This window comes from Erinaceus europaeus, chromosome 6, assembly GCF_950295315.1.
Source record: "Erinaceus europaeus chromosome 6, mEriEur2.1, whole genome shotgun sequence".
NCBI lineage: Eukaryota > Metazoa > Chordata > Mammalia > Eulipotyphla > Erinaceidae > Erinaceus > Erinaceus europaeus.
In genome coordinates, this window is record NC_080167.1 from 57,851,574 (window position 1) to 57,878,216 (window position 26,643).

The 26,643-nt window shown below is 38.4% G+C and overlaps 1 protein-coding gene across 3 annotated transcripts in view; it reads right to left on the reverse strand.

Moving 5' to 3' along the window:
- NEBL (nebulette) overlaps positions 1-26,643 on the reverse strand; it is a 410,755-nt gene that overhangs the window by 92,712 nt on the left and 291,400 nt on the right. The window contains exons 1-5 of one of the 3 annotated variants that reach the window (XM_007526302.3): positions 22,627-22,762; positions 22,461-22,532; positions 16,255-16,359; positions 13,731-13,841; positions 7,872-7,982 (exon numbers count right to left, since the gene is read on the reverse strand). The exons of the other annotated variants lie outside the window; for them this stretch is intronic. Coding sequence (XP_007526364.1) covers positions 7,872-7,982; positions 13,731-13,841; positions 16,255-16,359; positions 22,461-22,532; positions 22,627-22,704 — 477 coding nt within the window. The 5' untranslated portion in view covers positions 22,705-22,762. Of the gene's footprint in view, positions 1-7,871; positions 7,983-13,730; positions 13,842-16,254; positions 16,360-22,460; positions 22,533-22,626; positions 22,763-26,643 lie in introns of those variants that run through there. 3 annotated transcript variants of the gene reach the window in all.

Genomic DNA, 26,643 nt, shown 5'->3' on the forward strand with positions numbered 1-26,643 from the left:
GGGTAGCAAATCTGTTCTTTATTGATCCCCACTAAAGATTTTCATTCTATCAAAATCTGTCTTTGAATTATTTCCCTTACAGTGTTCACTTGCTCCTCAGTCTGTATTTTCACCTCATTTTAGTCTTAATCACAGTATGTCTTCTTATACTCTTTCTACTTCTGTTGCATAAGGTCATGTCTTCTGCATGATTCCAAAGTTCATGCAGAGTGGCCAATGTGCCTGATGCTATTCATTGCACCCCTAGATTCATTAAAACCCCAGCTGAGTTGAATGTCTGTAGTGTTCATCTGAGATCCATTTATACTCCCTTCTGAGGGTAAAAGTAATTATCTAGTATCCCCTTCCTAGACTCAGCCAAAAAAGAGAGCTCAGATTCTGGAAATGGAAGTGAAATGGATGCCAATATGTGAATAGATAAAGGATTCATATTAAGCTAAGAGTAAACTGAGATCCCTTTGGTGAGTTGATGAACTAGAGAAAAACCACACCTCTACAAAGATTGTCATGCAAAGAAATTCCAGCACTTGGAGATGCCAAGACTGATGCCAAGAAGAAAGAGATGTTCATCAGGTCGGAGCCACCGGCAGGGGAAAAGGGCAATGAGAGCAGAGAGTCTTAGAGAAATCAAGACCAAGTAACTCAGAACCACCCTTCCTCCTGCCACTCTGCAGAAAGCTAAAATGACTCTTGGTGTAAAGGAACTAAACGGAGCATCTCTCCTTTACATTTGTAGGACTGAAGAGCAGACACGAACAGTAAACCTTTATTTAGTGTCTTGAAACATCAGTCATTCTCAAGAAACCCTTTGTCACCATCATAAACTGTCATATTAGACAAGTCATCCAGGTCTCATCAAACAGGCATGTTGGTGGAAAATTCTATTTTAATTAGTATTATTTCTGTCTTGATATATACATATGTATATATATGTAAATATTGCCATTGTAAGTTTCAATGTATTTTAAGTCTGAATAATTAAACTGCAGGAGCTGATACTCATCAAAAGTCATATAAGCTTTCATTCTTAAGTGTTGAAGTAAAGCATGGAGCTGTACCTAGCTCAGCTTGCCATCTTTGCTATGATCCTTACTTATAAAGACTTTGATAGTTAATAAAAGTTTTTACATTTTTTAATTTTATTGTCAACCACAATCTTGTGAAGACAACAGAATAGTTACTGTTAACTATTCTATCTTACAGATTAGAAAAATCCAAATATGTCTGTTTCATCTCATTTTGTGGAGCTAGGTTCCCAAGCAAATGTGATTTCACTGTTCTGGGTTGCTTTATCATTCACATAGAGTGAAAGAAACTGGGGGATACTATGGCACCAGAGATTCCACTGATGACACAGAGCTTCCCATAATGCTCAGTGTCATGGCAAACCATATAGCCCCTACCCAGTAAGCTGTTTCTCTGAGCAGAATATGTCTATTTTAATACTATGTCTTAAAGTTCTGTTTTGTATATCATAGTGAGAAACCATATAAAGTCATAAAAGTTTTCCCAGAATCAGTTTAGGCTTTCCCACCCTCTGATGGGCCAGAAATCTCATTTACTGGTAAGTCCTTATTTATGTTAAGAAAATGCATACATCATTCTTGAAAAGAACATTAAGTCCTCATTTCCTCTGCTGAATACTTCTTTCCAATACATATTGAATTTATGACCTATATGGTGTTTGGGTAAAGTTTACTGCTCTTCTTTCATCACAAGTCTATAGAGCCACATTACTTATCAAAATTAAAGTGGCAGTTTAAAACTTGGTTGGCTTACTTCAGAACTATTGTACTCAGAGCCCCTGACAAGATTGATGTGAACTAATAATGTTACTGGGTTTTCATTACAAGCCCATCTTCAGGGAAAAGTAACAGGATAAGATCTCCAGTTTCTCTAATTACATTAGAATATTTTGGCAGGGGCATCTCCCTTACGATGCCAAAGGACTGAGATGGAAAGTCTTAAATCATTATTTTGGTTAATATAGCCACAAGAAGATAGGCTGTTACATGGGTTTAGGAACCCTTTAAAGAACCCCTCTGATCTAATATAAAATTTATATTGTTTTGATCTTTTTATGAATCTAACCTTTTAAAAATTATTTTACATAATCTATGAAATCACTCTAAACTCTCAAATCACACTTTTAAACTGGGGGATAAGTACTTAATGAGCTGGTATTTCTCCAGAGCCTTTGACATACATCACACCTTTGAAAACTGGTGAGAACCCTCTGAGGGAGAGATCACTGCCCCAACTTTACAGATGAGAAAACCAAGACTGGGATGTCCCATGGCACTTAAGCAACATGTATGTGCCCAATGGAGTATTTTCACCCTGGTCTAATTCCAAATGCTCTTTCCACTGTATGTCACACTAGAGGATAGGTAAGTCAGCTAAGCCAGAAAGATAAAGATGAGTATGGGATGTCCCCACTCATCAACAGAAGTTGAGAAAAAAGAACAGAAAGGGAAACTAAAAGCAGGATCTGATTAAATCGAGAGCAGGGCACCAATGTAAAAACACTGTGGTGAAGGGGAGGGTGGTCATTGGGCTTCCCGGCATGGTGAAGGGTGGGGGGACGGGAGAGGGTGGTGGAGATGGGACACAGTCTTTTGGTGGTGGGAGTGGTGTTTATGTACAATCCTATTAAAGTGTAAACATTATATAAACCATTATTTAATTAATATGAGAGGCGAAAAACTGATGATATGTCTAGAACTTCTTAAAACATAGACTGAGTCTTTTTAATACATAGGCTGTCTTTGATATGTTCTCTCCCAAAAGCCTAGACCAGGGAGAACAGAAGCAACCGACAACACAGGTATATACAAGATGCTGGGTACTATACCCCAAACCCTATCAAAGGGACTTTCCAAAGTTAACCTTATCACCAAATAATGTGATGATAACAATAACTATCCATTGTCTTCTTGAACCCTACGACAACAGGAACCTCACTTTTCCACAATAGAGCCTATATTTCCCCCAGTCCTGGAACCTTAGGGTGGGGCACACTTTTCTGCATGCTGCTCTCAATTCAAATCAAATAATATTGCATCCGCAGATTGCAACCTAATCAACACAACGAGTGCCACCCCAGCATGCTTCACTTCAGACTGTGACCAGAGACTTCAGGTGTGTAATGACAACCCTTCAGCTTCATCACTCGGGTGAGACCTTTCCTTTCATAGTATTCTCTAATTCCATTCCAGGTGTTCCACTCCCCAATAAAGTCCCCAAACCTAGATATAGTCCAGGTCCCCTGAGATAGAGCATAGGTTCACCCATGCCCATAAACTAGGGGAAAAATATATACCTGAAAGCAGAAGTACACAAGAGCATGCAGGGAATACCCCCAACACCTCATCTGCACTATTACAGTTTTTAGGTCCATGATTGTTCAACAATTTGTTTGGCTTTGCATGTTAACTCTGTTTTCAGCCACCAGGTTCCGGATGCTGACCAGACTTCCCTGGACAGACGACCCCATCAATGTGTACTGGAGTGCCACTTCCTCAGAGCCCCACCCTACTAGGCAAAGAGAGACAGACTGGGAGTATGGATCAACCAGTCAATGCCCATGTTCAGCGGGGAAGCAATTACAGAAGCCAGACCTTCCACCCTCTGCAACCCACAACGACCCTGGATCCATACTCCCAGAGAGAGAGAATGGGAAGGCTATCAGGGGAGGGGGTGGGATGTGGAGATCGGGTTATGGGAATTGTGTGGAATTGTACCCCTCTTATTCTATGGTTTTGTTAATGTCTCCTTTCTTAAATAAATAAAATAAAAAAGAAGCTAGAGAGGGAGAGAGACAGAGAGACACCTGCAGCACTGCTTCACCACTCACAAAGCTTTCCCTCTACAGTGGGGACCAGGGGCTCAAACCTGGGTCCTTGCACTTTGTAACATGGTATATAGTGCCAACTTCAAGATTACAATTGAGTGTTGTACTTGAAAATATGTATACTAAAGCTATGACCACCAAAAAAAAAAGAAATCACTTTTCTGTGTCATGGTTGTTGAATTTGTGGGTGACATAAATAGTGTCCCAAGGATACTCTTCCTTTAGAACTACTCTCAGTCCTTCCAAGGTGACAATTCTCTTGGCCATACTCCATGAAAATCCCTCTTTATTCTGCTCTGTTTCCCTCCTATTTCTAGATGCATGAGATATTCTGAAATGAAAGTCTTTTCTCTTTGGCCCACTGATGAATGCTTCAATAATAAAAGGATTGTCCATGGTGGAGACAAAAGTAAAAGCACTAAATTGTCATTATCTCCATTTCTTAACTCTTTACCAGATAACAGAAAGCTAACTTGATTTTGTTTTTGCAGAGTTGTTCTCTACTCCTGGATGCTTTTTCATCCAGAGAGAAAGAGACAGAGAGGGAGAGACAGCACAGTGCATGAGCTTCCTCTAGGGACACAGTGCCTTCCTTCCATGAGATACAAGTTCTCAAACCTGGGCTGTGTTTATGGCCAAGGTAAGTGCCCTACCTGATGAGACACCTCTCTTGGGCCCTGATTTGATTTTCATGGGAGCATAAAAAGGTAAGCAAAGGTGTCAGTTTGAAGTGTTTCTAGGAAAATCAGATTCACATGAGATGACACATTTTATTTTAAATTAAATTAAGTCACTCAGAGAGAGAGCTAGTGCAAAGTTGTACTCCATATTTCAAGAGGGTAATTCTATTAGTCAAATTCTTTTTTTTCCTTTTTTACTCCATATTTCAAGAGGGTAATTCTATTAGTCAATTCTTTTTTTTTTCCTTTTTTACTCCATATTTCAAGAGGGTAATTCTATTAGTCAAATTCTTTTTTTTCCTTTTTTACTCCATATTTCAAGAGGGTAATTCTATTAGTCAAATTCTTTTTTTTCCTTTTTTACTCCATATTTCAAGAGGGTAATTCTATTAGTCAATTCTTTTTTTTTCCTTTTTTACTCCATATTTCAAGAGAGTAATTATATTAGTCAATTCTTTTTTTTTTTCCTTTTACCAGAGCACTGCTCAGCTCTGGTATGATGTTGTAGGGGACTGAACCTGGGACCTTGGAGCCTCAGGCATGAGAGTCTCGTTGCATAACTATTATACTCTCTATCCCCACCTCTATAAGTCAAGTCTCTACATATTTGTTTGACAGGACTGAGGTTTCACAGGCAATGGCATTTAGTCGTTTACAGAGAAGCAACAGACTCACCTACTGCACTAAAGGCTGGGCCTTTCAAGATCCACATTGAAATTTCATATTGTAGGGACAACAAATGTATTATTCTGAGTGCCTCAACTCTAGAGGAATATCAATGGCTTCCCAGGTAGAATACAAATATCATTCTCCTTTTAAATCTGAGTAAATAGTCTTAAACACTTTCTAAATCCTATTATATGTACAAACTTTGCATGTAAAGGTTGAAGCAGGCAGACAGAGGCGTATAAGTAAATACATCCTTCTCCCATAAGTACACAGCGTTGAATGGAGAAGAAAAGGGCTTTATACACTATTCCCCCAATCCCTCAATCAAAGACCTTTGAAAAGAAAAGGCAGACTTAAAATAATAACCCCAGTTCTATGATAAGAAACCTCCATATTTGAATTGCAGTGAATTACAGAGTTAGAAAGGGCCTCCTGAGGACAGTGCGAGGCCAACCCTGCTTGGACCACTGCCACTGCCTTCTCACCCATGGCATCCACAGGAATTCAGTTTCTTCAGTGTTGGAGCTGGAACCCCAGGGTGTTTTAGTGTTTCTTCCTTCATATGTGCAGAAGCCCTTTATCCAAAGTCTAATGATGACCTATTCTGCACCCATTTTTAAAATTGCCTTTAAAATCTTGGCCAGTCAGTGGCCTTTTCAGAGGGATGCCACAGGGTGTAACAAAGAGTGGACTTGGGAGTCTGATTCTTTTGTCTCACATCCCTCATCTACAAAATGAAATTCCAGACAGGGATTTGGTGAGAACTGGAAATGATGAAAGTCTTGGCACAGCTCCTGGTGCACAGCAGCGCTCACTGATGAGTCAGTGGTAACTGTTTTTTTTTTTTTTTTTTTTTTGTCTCCGGGGTTATCACTGGGGCTTAGTACCTGCACTACAAATCCACTTCTCCTGGAGGCCATTTTCCCCATTTTGTTGCCCTTGTTGTAGTCGTTGTTGGATAGGACAGAGAGAAATGGAGAGAGGAGAGGAAGACAGAGAGGGGCAGAGAAAGATAGACACCTGCAGACCTCCTCCACCGCTTAGAAGCTCCCTCCTACAGGTGGGGAGCCGGGGGCTAGAACCAGGATCTTTTCCCTCGTCCTTTAGCTTTGTGCCATGTGCACTTAACCTGCTGTGATACTGCCCAGCCCTCTGGTAATTCTTATGATTATTATAGTCATCTGGAGGCAAATACTTCGATGTGTTCCCTTATAATGGCCTTGCAGCTAATTACAGACATGCAGCTTCTTCATCTCTTATCAACTTTAATCCACTTTAGAAAAGTGTTGTGTGATCTGTTTACAGATGTGGGTAAAACTGTAAAAGCTTCCTCCATTCTGACTTAGGCACTGACCTGTTGCAACTGCATAGAAGATTGCTATAGCTGTCTTTCAAAGAGATGCTGCGTGTGTGGTGGTCTGGGGACACAGGAGGCCACAGCCCCATTCAGTAAGAGGATGGGTGTTGGGACAGAACCCGTGCAAGATGACAGTGTTTTGGGCACCTTCCCAAGATAGGGAGCTTCTTGAGCCAGCTAGGGCTGCTGCTTAATGGATTCCAACCCTGAAGATTCCAAAAAACACTTTCCACAGCCCATCCAGAGAGCAGGGAATCCATGATATAAATAGGCTTCCCCTGAGATTTCAGGAAGAAATTGTTCTCTTAAGGCAACCCAAACAGGGGTAATACAAAGTAACACAGGGAAACTTGGATGTGCTTATTAATTTTGAAATAAAGAAGAAATTCTTTTTCTACAGGAGATCTTCACTTTTTTTTTAGCTTCTGCTTATAAATCACCCATTAGACTTCTATTGATCTCATATTCCTCTCATGCCTTAACTGGACAATTTACTCCCAACAAGCCTTTTAAAAGAAACCATACTGGAGGTGGTGGGGAGATGGCTCAATGGTAGAGCACGTGCCTTAATATGGGTAAATCCTGAGTTTGATACTGGTTGAGTAGTGCTCTGGAGTCTCTCTTTTCCCTCCCTCTCAGCTCACCAGGTAGAGCATACACATTGCTATGTGCCACAAGCCACATATGAGAGTGCCTGTGGGGGGTAGAGGAGTTTCATGAGTGTTGTGGTGTCTCATTTTCTCTCCCTGTTTCTCACCCTCTATCTAGAGGAAAGAAAAAAATGGCTGCTGGTGAAATAGTTGATTTATGCAAGTAATAACTTTGGTATCACAGAGAAAAAGAGAAGAAAGGAAGAAAAGGAGGAGGGAAGGGGGAAAGAAGGAAAGGAGAGAAAGAAAGAAAGAAAGAAAGAAAGAAAGAAGGGAGGGAGGAAGGAGAGAGAACAGTTGCAGTGTGTGTTCTCACTACTTTTTTTTTTTTTTGAATGATTCTTCCATCATCAAGCCAGGGAAGCCCTAGGAAACACGACTAATTTAGAGATCTGGGGGAAGCCGTCTTTATCTTGCTCTAAGCAGAATCTCAGATGCTTGAAAATGCATGACCTTTCAAAGATGTTCCACAATATTTTAATGGTTGCTGACTGACTCATTCATATGCATGTGTTTCTCAACACTTAGAGATTAAAGCAAAAGAAAATATTGAAGTGTTTTTCAGAGAGAAGCCTCATAATATTTAAATCATAACCACATATCCATTGGCTCTGTGAGTTGACCACAATTTTTCAGAAAGTCTCCTGGGATGACCTCCTTACGTTACTCTGGTGTCGGTTGACTTCCATGGCATGTTTGACCTCTGGTGGCTCCTTCATATGGGCATAATCTGAAATTCCTTTGGCAGCATCATGTTTCTGCTTGTAGGCAACCTTAAAAGACACAAGCAACTGTCAGTTTCACTTAACGGTGCATTAAAATTGATACCTGTTAAATTTCAGTGTTTTGCTAAGCTTCTGTATATTTGGATGCCACCATTCATGGTTATCTTTTCCTAAGCCTCTAGAGCAGGATAAAATCCACAATGCTTAAATGTTATTGCTTCCATTTAAACTCTTGACTCTAACTCTTTGACATTTATGCCAAAAGTCCTTGACCAAGCATGACATCTGTAGTCCTACTCATCTAGTTTAAATATCAACTGCAGTTTGGGGATATTATCCACAATCTAAAGCTCTTGAGGTCATAAATGTTCAAGGTCTAAATCTTGGGCAAGTAAGTGATAAAGTAGAGTGAAATGATCAGCTATTTTAAAGTGAAATGTTCATTTTCTAACTAATTGCTAGGATTTTATGTAAGCAGTTATGATATAACATAAACCATGTTAACGGTCCTAACCTTTGGGAAAAAGCATAATGTGCAATCCAAATTCTCAGACTAGTGCCTGACATAGAGTAAGCAGCAATAAGTATTTGTTCAATGTTTAAATGAATACATAAAAAGATAGTAATAGTAATTAGTTGGCACCAAAGAATAAAGGCAACTTCAAAGTAAAAACTTGAGCAGTATTCACTAAAAACAAGAGATCAAACTGAAATGGAAAGATACAGCTAGATTTAAGGGGAACTTTTTTTTTTACCAATATATGCTCCCTAAGAGTTATGTTGTATCTTACTCACGTATCTTTTAATATCCTGTGCCCATCTCGGTGAATGACAAAGTGTAGAAATAATAAATAATAAATGCTTTGTGAATAAATGAATGAGTTTATTAAACATTCTCATGAATTGAAACTCCTCAGAGGCTTTAATAAATAGAATTAACCACTCACTTAACATAGATAATACACCTGCCTGAAGATTAAATTGCTACTTACAAAACTAATTTCTAAAAATAAAACCATCAGATCTTAAAAAAGAAAGCCACATCTTAAAACTACCAACATTTAAATCCCTTTCCTGGTTTCCCTATACTGAGTCTTACTTGAAAACTATTGTGAACTTACCCTGGGGCATCAAAGTCTCTTAACATTTGAAAGCTCCAAGGCAGAGATCTTCCTTTAATGAAACCCAAATCTATCTCCCCAGTGCTGCCTCTATTTGGCCCTACTGAAGAGCATCGTTTATAAGACAGGTGTTCAGAGGTGGGAACACAGCTGTCAGTGACTAAAGAGTCACTCCAAACTCTCAGGTGAATTAAAGCACTGAGCCCCTATGGACCCTAAATGCATTCCTTGACATTAATTCCAATCAGCCCCTCTCTTCCTTAAGGTGTTTAGTTCACTATGTTCCAGATAATGTATAACATGGCCTCAATAGAACTGTTCAATTTAATGCAGATTACTGTCTCTTGAGTGTTAGGTACTAATAATGCTTCCATCAAGCTTTCCTCCCATGGTATGTTCCAACCCAGCATGCCTTAGCCCTACACCTGTGGATCTGGCTGGCTATCAGGGCTCACTAGGGCAAACGCTAGAAGAAGAAGGGCTCACTAGCAGCCCTTCGAGGTTATCCCAGGAATAATTTATCTTGTTAGAATCTATCCTATGATTTGATCTATAAGATATCTAACTCTGACGAATGTATCATTCAATTTTAACTAATTAATTATGTTAAGTGGGAAGCCCATTAGGAACATCCATTCAGGTTGAGAAAGTCCATTATCTCGGTTCCATTACATTCCATATTAAATCTTTGCAGGAAAGGTGTGGGAGTTTAATGTATTGCTAAGTCTATTAAGCCAAGAAAAAACTTCTATGAGATGTGTTCCTTGTTCTTAAAATAAAAGAACCTTATTCCTTTCTCCTTCTCACTGGTTGGCTGGTCTATTTTGTATTTTAGAGTATCATGCTTATGACTTTATAAATGTAACCAATGTAGCCTATCATTTGATGGGTTATCATAGAAATGGTGAGTCATCAAGCAAGTTTTTAAAAAGCACCCTTTCTTTAAAAGGCTATGTAATTGTCTGTATGCAGCATTAAAATAGTCATTTCATTTACATTGGCTACTAAGTACCATTTCAGTATTAAGATTACACCAAATTGGAGAGAGCTGAACTTCAATTTATCATGTTAATTTTCATCCTTAAAATAGCTAATGGAGAATTATGACAAGCTAGTAAATTCCCTGATCAATTTGGTTTCTTCAGGCTTGTCACTATTGTGTGAAATTTCTTATTGTTTGCATTACACCTTGAGAATGAAGGCTGTCATGACCCTGGATACATGGCCTTTGAAGGGCACTTTGCAATAGCTTTACTTTAGATAAAGGATTGTTTATATAAGCTCTTGTCTTATGCATTTAACTGCATAGTGTATGCTTATATTAAGCATGTACAGTCTACATGGATTTCCAACTTGCAATTTTGTAACTACTAGATGGCTCCTGAGCTAGGACCCTAAGGAGTGGTCACTATAAATAACATGCAGGTATTCATAAATCTCCTTAATTCAGATATCCAAATAACCTTTTTACTTCTATGATAAGGGATTATTTAGCTTTGCCTAAAATAGTCTTGGTAAGATCCCATCACTTTATGATCTTTATTCATGAAGTTTGACTGGAGTACTGCTCAGTTGTGGCTATTGATTATGTCAGGGATCTAATCTGGGGCCCCTCGTGTGTGTGTGTTTATTAAAATTTTGATGGGGGGGGAGAGCTAATAGACTGACCTTTGAAAGTCTGTCTCTCTCTCTCTGACATTTCTATCAAACACTTTCTCTGCATCCAGCCCACTTCACTTTATCACTCTAGTTTGAATGTAAACACCTGAGAATTTCTTTAACTTATTTTTTATTTTGATAGGACTGAGATAAATTTAAAGATGGGAGATAGAGAGATACCTTCAGCACTTCAGCACTGCTTCACCATTCGTAAAGCTTCACCCCTGCAAGTGGAAGCTGAGCCTTGCACATGGTGATGTGTGTGCTAAAGCCCCGTGCACCAACACCTAACCCCTATGTACATGTTTATTAATTAACTTACTTGCTGTTGTCTCCAAGGCTTCACCATTCTAGGCCAACTTTTTCAGGCAGAAAGAGAGTGGCAGAGGGAGACAGTGAAAGGTAGCCCAGCACTGAACCTTCTTCTAGTGCCATGGGGGCCTGGCAGTGACCTGGATGGTGTTCACTGCAAAGCCAGCCCCTCCCAGGTAAGTTGTGCTGCCGGTTCACAAAGTAACCTTCTGATCATATTTTGTTCTAATGTTAAAAGTTTAGGAAACTTAGAACCCATTGCATTTCAGAATTTGACTGATGTCTTAACTTAAGGTAGGACTAATCTGAGACTACTGGGGCCCTGTAAAAGGCTAAATTACCACAGATATTGTCAAATAGTTCCCCTTTCCTGCCTTTCTTATTACAAGGCAATTTCTGAGAACTGTAGTTTTACGCATATGTATCTTTCCCATGAAGCATATTCAACCACAGGACAACAAGTTAATAATGTACAAGAAAATCTATTCTGGTCCAATACTAGATTCTAAACTATACAGCACGGCTTCCCTTTCACATTAAACAATGCACATATCTGTGGACTCTAGACCTATTTATGCTAGAAGAGGATGAGGAAGGGTGTGCACTTCAAAAGAGTTCAGCTATCAGTATCTGAAAATATTATCTCCCCAAGTATAAAGAGGAGATCTTGCTCTTTAAACAATGAGAACACATGTTGTTCTTTACATTTCTTTTTGTATGGTGACTGCTGGTCACATATGAAGTGCTGTGGTTTTGTTTTGTGTAGCAGTCCCTATTACCAGCCAGTGGCAAGGTGACCAGATGTTAGCAGGAAATAGAGAGCGCCTATTAGTCATGGGCAGCTGGGTAACACCCTGACCTCTTGTATTTTTAGCTGCACACTGCACAGCTGAGATTAGAGTGCTGTCAAGTTGGGTAGACAGCAGTCATTTAAACCTGTAACAATAAAGTACTGAAAGACGTTGCACAAAGAGTAACAATGCTCAGTACTTTCTAAGAGAAAATATAATTTTCAGATTATTTAAAAATTATCTAGGTACTCTCTACTTAAAAGTTTTGGAGAAAAAAATATAGACATTTTAATACAAAAAAAAGAAGAGTAGATGATGATGATGGAGGACCTAGTGGGAGTTGTATTGTTATGTGGAAAACTGAGAAATGTCATGCATGTACAACTATTGTATTTACTGGCAACTGCAAAACATTAATCCCCCAATAAAAAAAAAAAAAAGAATAGAAATGGGAAGAAACCCAGAATCTCAAGTCAAACTCAGAACCATTCATGGCTATATGTTGATTTTTCTATTTATTGGCTGTGAGGCCTCAGGAAAGTTGCTTACTTCTCTGTGCTTCAATTTCCACATCTAAACGATATTATCTCATTGAGTGGTTATAACAATTAACTGATACAAATAGAAGTGAAATTCTTTGAACCCTCACTCTTCACATGCGGTGGGGGGGTGGGGTGGGGGGGTTGGGAATGCTTCATAAGTTGTGAAGCAGGTCTGCAGGTATCTATCTTTCTCTCTTCCTCTCTATCTCCCCTAGCCTATTACCTTCTCTCTGTCATATCCAGTAAAAAAGAAAATTGACCACTGAGAGTAGTGGATTCATAGTGCAGGTACCAAGCCCCAGCAATAATCTTGGTGGCAAAAAGCGGGAGAGAGAGAGAGAGAGAGAGAGAGAGAGAGAGAGAGAGAGAGAAGGAAGGAAGGAGAGAGAAGGAAGGAAGGAAGGAAGGAAGGAAGGAAGGAAGGAAGGAAGGAAGGAAGGAAGGAAATGCACAGACAGGCACCCAACACATTACCAGTAGACAGATCTTATCTATATCTATATTTGCTGTTATCACTAACCTGAAGAATATAAGAGATGTAGAAAGAAACATTTGTTTAGAAAGGAAATCAACAAATTCAACAAAAATCCACTTTTCAAGGAACACTTCCTGTGTACCAGCCACTGCTTTAATCACAAGGTTGCAAAGCAGAGGACAAAAGGTCTCTGCACTCAGGTCACTTACACAGCCAAGTAACAGAGTGCTAGAGAAAACAAAATAAGGAACGAGTAAGAGAATAAGTGCTCTCTTTTAAAGTTCTGTTTTAATAAATATGACAAATTAAGTGGCATGTCTTAGTCTAATGAAGGGCAAAATTACTCCTGAACTTTTCTAGATTCAAAATGAATTTACATGATGAAAAAAATTTAAGTTCATCTACAGCTGTTAACTGCTCACTTCTGCCTGCTGGAAGCTTTTCTGTGATGACCTGAGTTATCCTAAACTAAAAACCACAATCTGCAAAAATGGGAATTCAGAACACACTTATAGAATTGATGGAGCACAGACCTATACATCCTGAATCTGGCCATGAGAGCACTATATGATTTTAAATAAGCTATTGAAATATTCTTTCCTTTAAGATCACACCTTAATTTATAGACAAGATTTTTCAGAGACCTGAGCAAACTACTGAAACAAGATAAAAATGAGATCAATCAAAAATTGTGACGCAGATGAGGAGACAAAGTCTTATATGGCAAACCAACCGGGCAACTCCTTTTCATTTTCTTCAGTTTCACCAGCAACTACTAACGGCACATGAACCAGTATTTAATACTTGAGAACCTGCTATTTAAAAGGCTAAATAACCTATTTTAGGCTACGTGCTTTATCTATCTAATTACACAGCAATATAGGAAGGCCACACACCTCACTCTGAAGCTGGGTGATTTCTCTTGCAAAGACACTGTCAATTGTGGCTGGCATCTGCTTATAAAGAGAATTGGAGAGGTTTGCCTTGGCTGTCCCCTTGTACTTTGCCTGGAAAGAAGTGGGGGGGGGATAAAAAGGGGAAACAAAGTATTCATCTTTAATTTTACTGTGCATAGTGAAAGAGAATAAAGATAAACTTTCTTTAGAACTAGAATGAATTCAATCTCAAGAACAAAATTTAGATAGTTAAGCTAAGGAATATAATTCAAAGAAAACAAAACAAACAAACAAAAAAACTTGTTACCTTGGAGCAAGTGTTAAATGAGACAAGCAAGAAAATAAAGATTGTTTATTTAGATCAATGCAAATTTCTAAATAAGTTGTGTGCGTGTTGACAGTTTCAGATGTTTGATCAGTGAAGGCTAATGGGAGAATAATAAGGAGACTAAATTGTTCCAGAAGATACAAGTTGGTAGAATTTACTTCCTAAAACCTGACTGCAAAAGACAGTGCTCCTTTATTCAACTCTGCTTAGCCTCCTTGTCCTATGAATGAATGTGGGGAGTATATTTTGCTGATTTTGTGCATTCCCTCCCTGATCTGCATTGTCTCTATAGAATCACGATTTATAAAGAGAAGCACACATTCACCATTTCCTTTTGGGAAGATTAAGTTCAAAATAACAGGACAGCCCTCTTCCTTCTTCCTTTCTTTCTTCCTTCCTCTCCCTTTCACTGTCTGCTCTTGCAGTTAGCTCCTTCAGGAAAAAGAACCAATTAAGAACAGCAAGAATATGTCTACACTGGAGAAATGACAGTTACCATAAATTGACAGAACCAGGTATTTTCCATGTTGATAAATCCTGCTGTTTCTCTCACTCAAAGCTAAATCTGAGTATTGTGGTAGTGAGTATACATGTTATGTGAGCTTTTAGTCCACACAACTCTTTTATTTGAGTACTTTATTTTATTTACTTATTTATTTTGGATACAAACAGAGATATTGAGAGTGAAAGAGGATATAGAGAGGAAGTAAGACAGAGAGACAGCTGCAGCACTGCAGCACTGATTATGAAGCTTCATCCCTGCAGGTGGGGACCTGGGGTTTGAACCAGAGTCCTTGTGTACTGTACTATGTCTGTTCAACAAGGTGCACCAACACCTGACCCCCTGATTTGGGTACTTTAAAAAAGAAATTTTACAGATTTTCCTTACAATGTTCTCACATAAGAAGAATAAAAAACTCAGGGAAATCATGTTGATCTTTTTTTTTTCCAATGCAATTTACAAAACAAGAGGTCAGGGATTTATAACACTATTTTATTCATTCTCTTTTAAAGTTCACTTCTTCCAAGCAGTCGAGCCACAGACTATACACCACAAAAATCACTGGTAGCATGCTTGATGGTGTCATATGAAATGATGGGGTTTGAAGAACTCTCAGGAAGAGACTGCAGGAGTGTTCAGCTGGGAGGTGAATGAGGTGCCTTTCTCTCTGTGGTTTCACAACAGGCATCTGTATCTTTTGAATATATCCCACTCAAAAAGTTTAAACTGATTTACAACTATTGGCCAAAGATAACAGAATTTATGGAATCTGCTGGTAAATTTTACTTCTCATGTCAAAATGATTTTCCACTATTGAGGAAGTCTCCTAGGAAATAAAATGAAACTTCTAAAACTAGCTGCCAATACTTTGAACAAATATATTCCTTTTCAAGAGCTGTCCGATATAAGCAAAGAAGGTTTGGAGTAAGACTATAGACATAGGGGCTGGGCAGTGTCACACTTAGTTAAGCTCACATAGTATTATGAGCAAAGAACCAGGGTTTGAGCCCCTGCTCCCCACCTGCAGCAGGGATACTTCACAAGTGGTGAAGCCGGACTGTAGGTGTCCATTTTTCTCTCTTCATCTGTATTTCCCCCTCCCCTCTCAATTTCTCCCTGTCTTATTGAATAGAATAGGAAAAAATAATACAGACATATATAATAAAACATACTAACCAAAGATGGTAAAATGCATCAATCTGCATGAGTTAATTAACACTACATTGAATCACATGATTACATAGACATTAACAGCATTGTGGGTACTTTCTTTGTTTTGTCACTGCCTGACTTGACCATTCTGGACTTTCTCAAATAGAAAGAGAGATGTACAGAGACACAGAGACAGAGGGGAGAGCGGGAAATATGCCACAGCATCAGTTTCCCCCAGTAGCATGAACTTGGGTTGCATGTGCTGCACTGCAAAGCAGGCACTTTACCAAGTGAGTTATCTTGCTGATCCAACATTGTGATTTTTTTTTTAAAAAAAGTGTTTTCTAACTTTAATGCAGAGTGATTGGTTTAACATGAGTTGAAAAATTATAATAAATTAGAAGGATATTTTCACACTTACATACATGTATATAGAACACATCACATTTACTACAAAACTATAAAGTCCTGAAATGTCAGGACTTTATAGTTACAGATACAGAAGGAAAAAAAAATCAAAGTCACAAGTTTGTATACTTTACCTCAGAAATCAAAGCACCAACATGTTTTACATGATTTAGCATAGGAGTGTCAGTCACAAAAGCACACTTGTCCTTAGACTTCTTATAGTCTTCTTTATAATGGATCTAAAAGAGAACAATTTTACATAAGGAGTAAAAAATTCTAAAGCTCTTTTTTAAAAGAAGGAATAACTTGAGAAAGTGTTTTATGAAGTAAATAAACACACAAAAATATGGAATAAAAATTTAAAAGTTTGTGGAGTGATTATCAAAACAAGTCAAATCAAATAAACTGGCCTCCAGCATGAATATGCAGTGGTGCTAAGCAGCATAAACAAACACTGTCCTTGAGATGGGTAAGGTCCCAGTTATTAGAGGGCCAAGTGGGGAGCTGAGGAGATGGCACAGCTTTAGAGCACAGGACTCTAAGGCCTGAGACCCCGAGGCCTCAGAGGCCCAGGTTTAAACCCTGCTTGTTCTTCCCTATGCCATAACTGAACAATGTTCTAATCCCCCCTCGTCCTTTTCTTGCATGAAGATAAATAAATCCTAAAAAGAAGTAAATAAATCATCCCTGAGAATGTAGTCTGAATAAATCCTCAAAGAAAAAAGAAAGGAACTGCGTGTTAAAGCCACAGTGACTGTGGTTCTGTCTGCCCAATGGGCTCCACATAATTATTCCACATCCTCTACTTTCCTCACACCAGTGTCCTGTTTTTAAGCCACAGACTTTAACAGATCAGCCTATGGTCAAACAGAAACAGAGCTGTCCACCTCTGGGTCTACAGCAAGTGATCATCAAGAAGGATGTAAGCAATTAAGAATTAAGGGGAGGTAACAATTAAACAAGCAGGGATTACTATAAGGATTACTATGTGTCTGTACTGGGTTCTAGCAAAAGGCTTAATTTGTGGCCACAATAGGCTTCCTGCTCTTCATTTAGCTCAAATAAAACTAACCCAATATATGGAATATCCATAAGCCTTTTTCACTCATCCCCTCCCCAACAAGAGCAGAACCTGCACTGCAGTTGGTCTCTCAGGAGGTAGAGTGTAAGCTTCTATACATGAGGCCCTGGCTGTGAGTTCTGACACTACAGTCTCCTGCTTGGTGGGGGGAGTGTGCCTCTCCTATACTTGTCTTTCCCCTTCTCCCTCTCAAAGAAATACTGAGTGGAAAATAAAGAGTCTGGGAGGTTTCTTAGTGTTATCAAGGAAGCATGAATTCACTCACCAGTTTTACCCCAGTGCCACAGTGCCATGTGATGGAGACCATTCCATAATGCCCCCCTGCAGTGAGTGGGTTAGGAAGAAAGGAAGTCCAAATGGCTGGGGGGAGTGCTCACCACTTCTTCAGAACCCATGAGTCAAATGATTGAGAGAGGCTGGTGTAGGGAAAGACCCAGCATGCACTCAGGAGTAGAAAGGGAAGGCTCTCAAGAGCAGCCCCCACCCCACCATCTAGCCTGCTATCAAGGATCTGAACCCGGGGAAGTAAAATTCAAGACTAGTATAGAAAATGTAAGCTAATTGCTCTGTGTCCTGTCACCCTATAATAAAGGCATGTTGATCCACCCAAGACTGTAAATACTTAGACTGAAAAGTAGGTCCCACTTTTCAGTGATAAATTACATGGTCTCCCTAATTATAACCTCAACATGAAGTTTAATTACAGATACTACCTGGTTTTTAAAGGACACAGCCAATATTGATGTTACACATAGACACTGCATAGAGCTTTTGCCATAATGCAAACCTTACTGAGGGTATTCTGTATCCTGAAGTGTAATCAGGTCATCTGGCATATAAATGTGCTATTTCTAAATAACGTATTTTATGACTGTGATTCTGAGATATTAGATGCCTACCACATTATGCTCTTACTTTATTCATGAAATCAACACTAGAACATATTTATCTTATCTTAGCACTAAATTACTTTTTTTCTCCTCAGAGATTAGCCATAATTCCAGGTCTCTGCAAATTAGCCTCCCCAATCGCTAGTAATTAAACTGTTAATAGGAGTATGATAAATAGTAGGATATTTTGGTCATAAGGGGTGGGGGAGGGATCTCTGTTATATAATTTAGTATGAGAGAAATAAAGCTACCATTAGGCTTAAATTTGCTCATGATTTTTATTTCTTCCCACCACCTTTTCTGGCTCACCCTCACATTCCTCACTGCAGTGGTATGTGCTGCGGTGTGGGGCTCCTGATAAACTCTGACCTGAGTAAAGTGTTCTGGACAAAAGCATGGATAAGGATGAAGTATTTACTTCCTCCACTCTGCAGGCAAACAACTAAGTCTTAAGTGTGGCCTTTCCTTCTTTCTTTAGTATTTACTTAAAAGACATACAAACATCCAGACACACAATCTTACAAGATGAGTGACAATAAGAAAAAGATCTTGAATTTTTATATAAAAAATGACAAATACTGGTAATCTCCCAAGACCAAGCTAATAAGTAAAGACACACACAAAGGAACTGCATAGATGGTGGACACAAACTCTTAGGTTAAATAAAAACCACTGAGTGGATAGCTACTACTTAAGATAACTATATATATATATTTACAACATAAAGTTGACCCTAACTGTTGAACAGACTGCTTATCTAATCCTCTATTTTTCTAATAAAAGAAGTGACTGTAATTAAGAGAGTCCAGAACCCTACCCCAGTCCCAGAGGCCTAATATCTGTAAGCCAGGCCTGATCCTCTACTTCTTGACCAGTGACTGGCCTGGGGAGACCACATGCCCAACTATGGGAATAGGCACAAGTGGAAGTCTTCCCAGCAATATTAGTGGGAGGGCTCTGCTGGTACACTGCTTTGACACTTTACTTGCCTACCTTATTCCTTCCCCAATCACAAGATGTAGAAGCAGTAATATTACCATAAGGTCACCAGGCTAACAATGACCAAAGCAGAAAGAAAGGAGCCTGAGATACAGAAACTACCCACTGCGCCAACACTGGATCCCCTACCTCCAGGATTTATGTGTGACAAAAATAAACATATTTGCTAACCATGCTGGTGTGGCCTACCACTTGCAGTCATCTGCATGCACACCCAATCCACAATTTAAGTTATTTCCTTCCTTCCTCTCCCCTGCCTCCCTTCCTTCCTTCTGTTCTGTCATCACTGGGAGTTCACTAATACTGGCTGATTTTTTTTTTTCAGATTGAAAAAAAGAGACAGTATGAGAAAGGAAGACATCACAGTACCAAAGTTTCCTCTTAATGTAATGGTAGACAGACTCAAACCTCAGTTCATGCGCTTGACAAAGCAGGTGCAGTATCCAGATGAGCTATTTTGCTGGCCTCAAGTTAATTTCTAACTAGAAAACAACAACAATAACAACAACAAAACATCAAAACTGGATAGCTTAGTGGTCAATGAAGTGCCTTAAATATTCATTGTTTACCTTGACCTCATTCCTTCATCCCATGTTTCTATTCCAACTAGAGTTCAGTTCCTTTAGTGGTAGCTCCTTCTCCTTACTGAGTTTCTTTCACTTATAAGACTACCCAACAGCTGGAAGTACAAGACAGATGCAGCAATACAGAAGGAACTTTCTTAGACATAACTACAAAGTCATCTCCCAAGTGTAACCACATGGCAGAAGAAGGTGAACCTCCATGATCAGTGGCTTTGTTACTCTTTGCTATAGGAAATTCTTTGCCAAGGCTGCTCTCCCAGGTTTGCTCAGGAAACTGGAGCTTTCTCTGGAGGGGTAACCACTGAATCTAATGTTTTCAGCCTTGGAAGGGTTTACCACAATAAATAATATTCATCAGCCTGGAGAATGTTCTTTCTGCTGCCATGCTAATAAGCACTCTAAAAAAAAAAAAAAAAGAGGTTTGAACTGAAACACTGAGTCAAAGGTTTCATGCAAATATGGCCAAACTTGCTCTGCAGAGACACTTTGATTTATGGGAAATACAGAAAAGATCCCCTAATAATTCTGATAGCTAAAATAGATAGACTGGTTAACTATTATTAGTGGGTTAACTAATTAAGTTTGCCACCAGGGATAGGTGCATCAGGAAATGGCCTCTGTTGGAGTCATAAGTAAAGACCTTGCTGGAAGTCTAGTCTAACTCATTGTGGCAATTTGTCTATTTTTATGTTTCAATTCCATGATTGTTGCAATTTCAAAGATATATTTTAGACAACCATCTAGTCTTAGATAATAGATAATAGAGAAAAGAAAAGAACTTCAAATTTGGGGGTCTGGTAACAGGTTAAGCGCACATGGCCTGAAGAGCAAGGATGGGCATAAGGAACCTGGTTTGAGTCCCGGGCTCCCCACCTGCAGGGGTTTCACTTCACAAGCAGTGAAGCAAGTTTACAGGTGTCTTTCTCTCCCCCCTCTGTTTCCCTCTCCTCTCTCTATTTCTCTCTATCCTATCCAACAACAACAATAAGAAAAACAAGGGTGGCAAAAAATGGGGGGTGGGGTGGCCTTTAGAAGCAGTGGATTCCTAGTGCAGGCACTGAGCCCCAGGGATAACCCTGGAGGCAAAAAACAAACAAACAAAAAAAATCTTCAAACTCAAGTTCTCCATATAAAAACACGAATGACACTGAAAATGAATAAAGCTAACTCCCCAGTGCTGACATGCCTTTATTTAAGTGTAACTGTAGCAGAGCAAAGTTATATTGTTTTAAACAATTAGAACTAACGTAGTAACTTAGTAGGTGATTTTGTTGGATCCTTTAGCAGTAACTTTAAAACTAGCTCTGTGACAGTCCCAAAGGTAGGTTAATGATAATGCAAAGTGACTTTCATGCCTGAGGCTCTGAGGCCTCATACTCTATTCCTAGCAACACCATAAACCAGAGCTGAGCTGTGTTCTTTTACAAAAAATAAATAACAAAACTAGTTCTGTGCTAAGGGGTGATGGCATTTTTTGCAAAAGCTGAGGCCATGCTATTTCACTCCCATACAGGTAAATAGTGAAAATTAATTTACTTAAATGAAATCAAGTGTGGGAGTAATTGCTGCATTAGAGATTTATGTTGCATGGCAGAATGTCTGTAGCACTTATGTACTTAAATCATATTACTGTCCCTCATTTATACCTGTGAACATGAGCACATTTTGTTTCTACATAGAATTTCATACTTGTTAAGATACTGGCTTTGAGGAAAATTTATATTTTAATGTTTATATTCACCAGTAAATACTCTGACCAATTAGTTTTTGTTTCTAAAAATGAAAGGAAGCACTTATATAATTTTTTAAATAAATTTTAATTTACACTTTAGGAATGACTGTGCATTAGAGTCAATAAAATCTCTAGTTTTCTAGAAGTTTGGTTAAATAGTAGTATTAAGTAATGTTTTTTTATCCATGGTAAATAGTCATATATTGTCCTTGAAATATTCTGTAAACTGATCCTGGTTACTTAAACTAACAACACAAATCTTTTCACAAGTATCTCATCATCACATGCCTCACAAGGTTAACAGGTAGTTAAAAAACTCAGGCACCCTAAATTGTAAAAAAAAAAAATTAATAAATAAACAAATAAATAAAACCTGCAATCATAAAATCCCACAAATATAACCAAAGTGTCTTTGAAAAATCTATTCACTTAAATAGAGATCCTCGGGCGTTAGCACAGTGGATTAAATGCAGGTGGCTCAAAGGACCAGCATTAGGATCCCGGCTCAAGCCCCCAGATCCCCACCTGCAGGGGAGTCGCTTCACAAGTGGTGAAGCAGGTCTGCAGGTGTCTGTCTTTCTCTCCCCCTCTCTGTCTTCCCCTCCTCTCTCCATTTCTCTCTGTCCTATCCAACAATGACAACAATAATAACAACAATAAAATGACATGGGCAACAAAAGAGAATAAATAAATGCATATTAAAAAAAATAGAGATGGCCTCCCTAAATGGATTGCCTTATGGTACAAACTGTAAAAGAGTTTGGGGCTCTTAAATTGAATATGCTTTGAAACTCAGTGCTTTATGACTCACGCCAGAATCAGAGTGAAATTCAGAAGGAATAGGACTCTGGAAGATGGAGACCTGGTCTGGGAAAAAACTCTCTGTGTGGGTGACCTTGGGGAAATCATCTAAAGTCTCTAGATTTAGATCCATGCTATGGATCACATCTGAGCAGATGAGTTTGGAGGTTTTCTCCCCAGCTCTATAATTCTGTTACTTAACTGCCCTGGCACACAAGGCAGAAATTAGACAATAATCATAGAAGCAACTTACATCACTGATGAGTTCAGTGCACTTTCTGGCCAGTTCCATGCTTAGGTCTTCAATAACAGGCTTAAACAGAACCTGTTTGAGAAAAAGGGAAAAAGGAAGGGAAATTTTTTTCTCATCATCAATTAGAGGAAGAAATACTGTTTTCAGCAGGGGCATTCCCACTCACCTTGTCGTCTTCATTTTCATCCCCTGGTTTCTCCTCTACAGTTTCATCTTTTACATCCTCCGGTACAGGGACCTTCATTTTAACGCTGTATATAGTATTATTCAGTTTCTAGTCCACAGGGGTAGTGTCCCTTTTGTACTACTGTACCCAGGAGACCTTGGAGTGCCCAGCGTTCTGACAGAAATGACCTTGCAGGCCCCCCTTCCTATCTAGCCCACACTTCATTCTCCTTATCAAAGGCTTGTGTGAGTGGATGGAACAGAACTGCAGAGGTCTGCCAGGCCCAGCCTCCCAAGTGGAAATTATATCTTTAACAGACAAAACTCAATTTGTCTAACTTTCAGAGTCAACATCTTTAAATTGACTAAGACATGCAAAGGAGGCCATTTATTTTTACTTCATATATTCAATTCACTCATAAAATATCTGGAAAGGGACTTAAGAATTTGGGAAAAAAGACTCAGCCATGACACTCAAGATAGCACCATGCTAAGTTTGTTATCTCAAAGATTCCTCGACTCCAAATAAAGCTTTCACTGGAATTTCAGGCATATCTTGATGTTAGTTAAAAGAGTCTGGATGATTCAAACTCATTTCATTGTACTAGGTTAATTTTTATGAGGCATACATGTATGCTCACATTCCAAAAAACACTTTTTTATTAGCTGATTAGAGCTAGTAATTTATTATGAAAAGAACTTTGAACCACTTTAAAGAGTCTATTCTGAGTTAATTATGACTGTTACTCTTAAGTTGGTATTGTATGATTTGTTAACATCATTAAACATGAAAACTTGCAGTTAACACAGGTTGATACATCATTTAAGAATTCTAGAATCACCATTGTTTCAGAACATATTATTTTCAGTTCTGCCTATTGTTTCCATTTTAACCAGGTCATTAGTATTTGAATACCCTTCAGTGCATAATATGTGCTTTGAAAGGGTCAGGAAATAAGTTGTAGTAATATTTATAATGTGGTATGTGCTGTTATATGACTTAAAATATGCTCTCAAGACAAATCTTTTCATATTAATCTAAGCTATTCTAAGTCTAGACAGCTCATACTTTACTCATTGGGTTATTTGAATCCTAATGTAAGTCAATTTTTCAAGCCATAGCATGTGTTCTGGGCAAAAAAAATCTTATCATGTATAATGAAACTAATTATATAAATATAATTATGCATTTATATAAATTATATATAAATATAATTATAAATTCATTACAAATAAATTGCATAAAATGAAACTTGATTCAAAAATAATACAAGAGGGCCTGGGAGATATGATTATTCCTAAAGATTTTTATGCTTGAGACACCAGAGGTCCCAGATTCAATCCCTGGCACAGCCAGAGATAAGCAATGCTTTGGTTAAAAATAACAACAGTAATAATAATAATAATACCACATTTTAGTAGCTCTCTATAGTGCTGTTTTCTCTTTATATCATATCTAGTTTTATTTTTCACTTGGCTATATATAAGTTAGAAATTCTGAAAAAATATTCCATTTAGTCATCATGTATAGATTATTTTTCAAATTGTTTTCAATGAGGCTAAAGTACTACAAAATTCTAAAAAGGGTAGGAGGGTTCTTGAGATAAATATTTTTGGGGAAACCTCTATATTAGTCTCTACCCAGGATTTTCCCAATTGAAATCTAATCCACTTCCCTATTTAACCTGCCCATCTACCTATATACTACCTAATCTATTTTTTCAATATGCTCCCCCCACCAAAAAAAAAAAACTACAATTTTTTTGTGTGAAATATTACTTAATGGAACATTATTCTAGTCCAGAAAAAGAATGTTATATTTCAGAAAACTTGATTTTTTTCACCAAATGATTTTTAATATTTTTTTAATCAGAGCATAGCTCAACTCTGGCTTAGGTGGTATCAAAGATTGAACCTGGGACTTCTCGTGTGGCATGGAAGTCTGTTTTATAAACTGCTGTGCTATTTCCCCTGATCAAGTATTTTTATATAGGCTAACTAAATGGGATCACATATCTTGCTGATAAGCAAAATGCCAAAAAGAAATGTCACAGGGGCACTGAATTAAAAAACTTCCCCTTTTCTGTATACACTACATTACTGCCGTAAAGGAACAGAATGGGTAGACTCTGTTCCTCAAGTCCTCTGCCAGAAGACAATTTTCTAAGGTTCTAAGAGAGATCTCTTATTTATATTACCTCTATTTGGAAAAAGGCACAAACTCTTGAAGTTTTTATTGGTAACCTTTAGAAGGATAGGAAGACAATCTTGCCAAAGCTGCCAAAATGTACCTCTTGACTGGTGTCTGAGATCAATACCTGTGTTGTTCATGTTAACTTCTAGTCTCTATGGAAATTATCTTCAGCAGACTTCAGCCTATGTCATCTCATTTTCCACTGTGCCATAAGTTGTGGTTGACTCTACCCTGCCAGGGAAGGGAAAAAAAAAATTGTTGAGATTTTTACACAAAAGTCTTGAAAGTAAAACCAAACACCATATGCAATAAGGACATGGAAATTTAAACATAAGAACTGTATAGCCATTGGGATCTTTAAATCTATCCTACTCAACTTCTCCTGCAAAACCCCTACCTTGAGGATTTCACTATTCCAGGCTGACTTTTTTAGATAGAGACAGAGTGAGAAGGAAAGGAGGAAGGGATGGTCATATACTAATGGGAATCTGGCTCAAACTTAGGTAGCATACATGGCAAAGCATGTAGGTACACTATCCAGGTGAGCTATCTTGCTGGCAAAACTAGTTTTTTGTACTGAGGGCAAAACTAGTTTGTTGTTTTGTTTTGTTTCCGGAGAAAGGAATCATTTGTCTCATTCATAAAGTAATTTAGTTGTGCCTATGACCAAAATTTAACAGGAATCCTGTGTTCATCATTCAAATAAAAGTTGTTAGGCTAAGAGGCTGGCAGTAGAGCATCCGGTTGAAAGGATACACTTCCATGAGCAAGGACCTGGGTTCAAGCCCCTGCTCCCCTGCAGTGAGGAAGCTTCATGAGTGGTAAAGCAAGTCTCCATACATCTCTCTGTCTCTCTCCTTCTCTATCTATACCTCCACTCTCAATGTCTCTGTCCTATATAATTAAAAAAGGGGGGCAGGGGTAGATAGCATAATGGTTATGTAAACAGACTGTCATGCCTGAGGCTTTGAAGTCCCAGGTTCAATCCCCTGCACCACCATAAACCAGAGATGATAAGTGCTCTGGTTAAATAAAAAAATTTAAAAAAGGAAAAACCACCACCAGGAGTGGTGGATTCATCAAGGAGGCACCACGCCCCAACCATAGCCTTGGTGGCAATAAAAAAATTTAAAAAACAAAAAAGCTGTTAGGCTAATCTTGGTGTTGAGTGTAATGGTAAGCAACATATTTTGTGTTAAGATAAGGTATGAAATTATATTAAAAAATAAGGTCTACCTACCATTCAAAATTTGGTGGATGATCTCTTGATGGATTATTTGGCTAGCCAGATAGAGAATTGCTTTTGATTGAATGCATCCCTTTTCTATTCACTTATTGGAGTAACACAAAATTCATGTAACTTTCTCTAAAACTTTTTAGGCCCTACATTTTATCATAATAAAGCTCTCCTGTCAATAAATGTGACTTGGAGAATAAGAGGAAAGCATTCTTAATGGATAATAACCATGGAGACTTCCAGGAAGTGTGATCATGGAGTAACATGGATAATGACCATGTTTCAAAACTCCCCCCACCCCCCCTTTTTTTTCCTTGAAACCTGTTGAAGAAGTTTTCTGGTCCCAGACTAGTTATTGGAAAACCTATTGATTGTTACCTTTGCACCTATGTTTGCAAAATATATGTGTTGCTTGTTGTTTGTCTACAGGTACATTCTTTGGAACAATATACCATGAGGCCTGTATTTAAGGCTCTGTCCCATTATCTCAAAATCCTGCTCTAAGGTAAAGTATGGGTATTTCAGAGATTTCTGCCCACAGTCAGTAGAGGGTTGTATTGCCATATTCAATCACCCATAACTCTGAT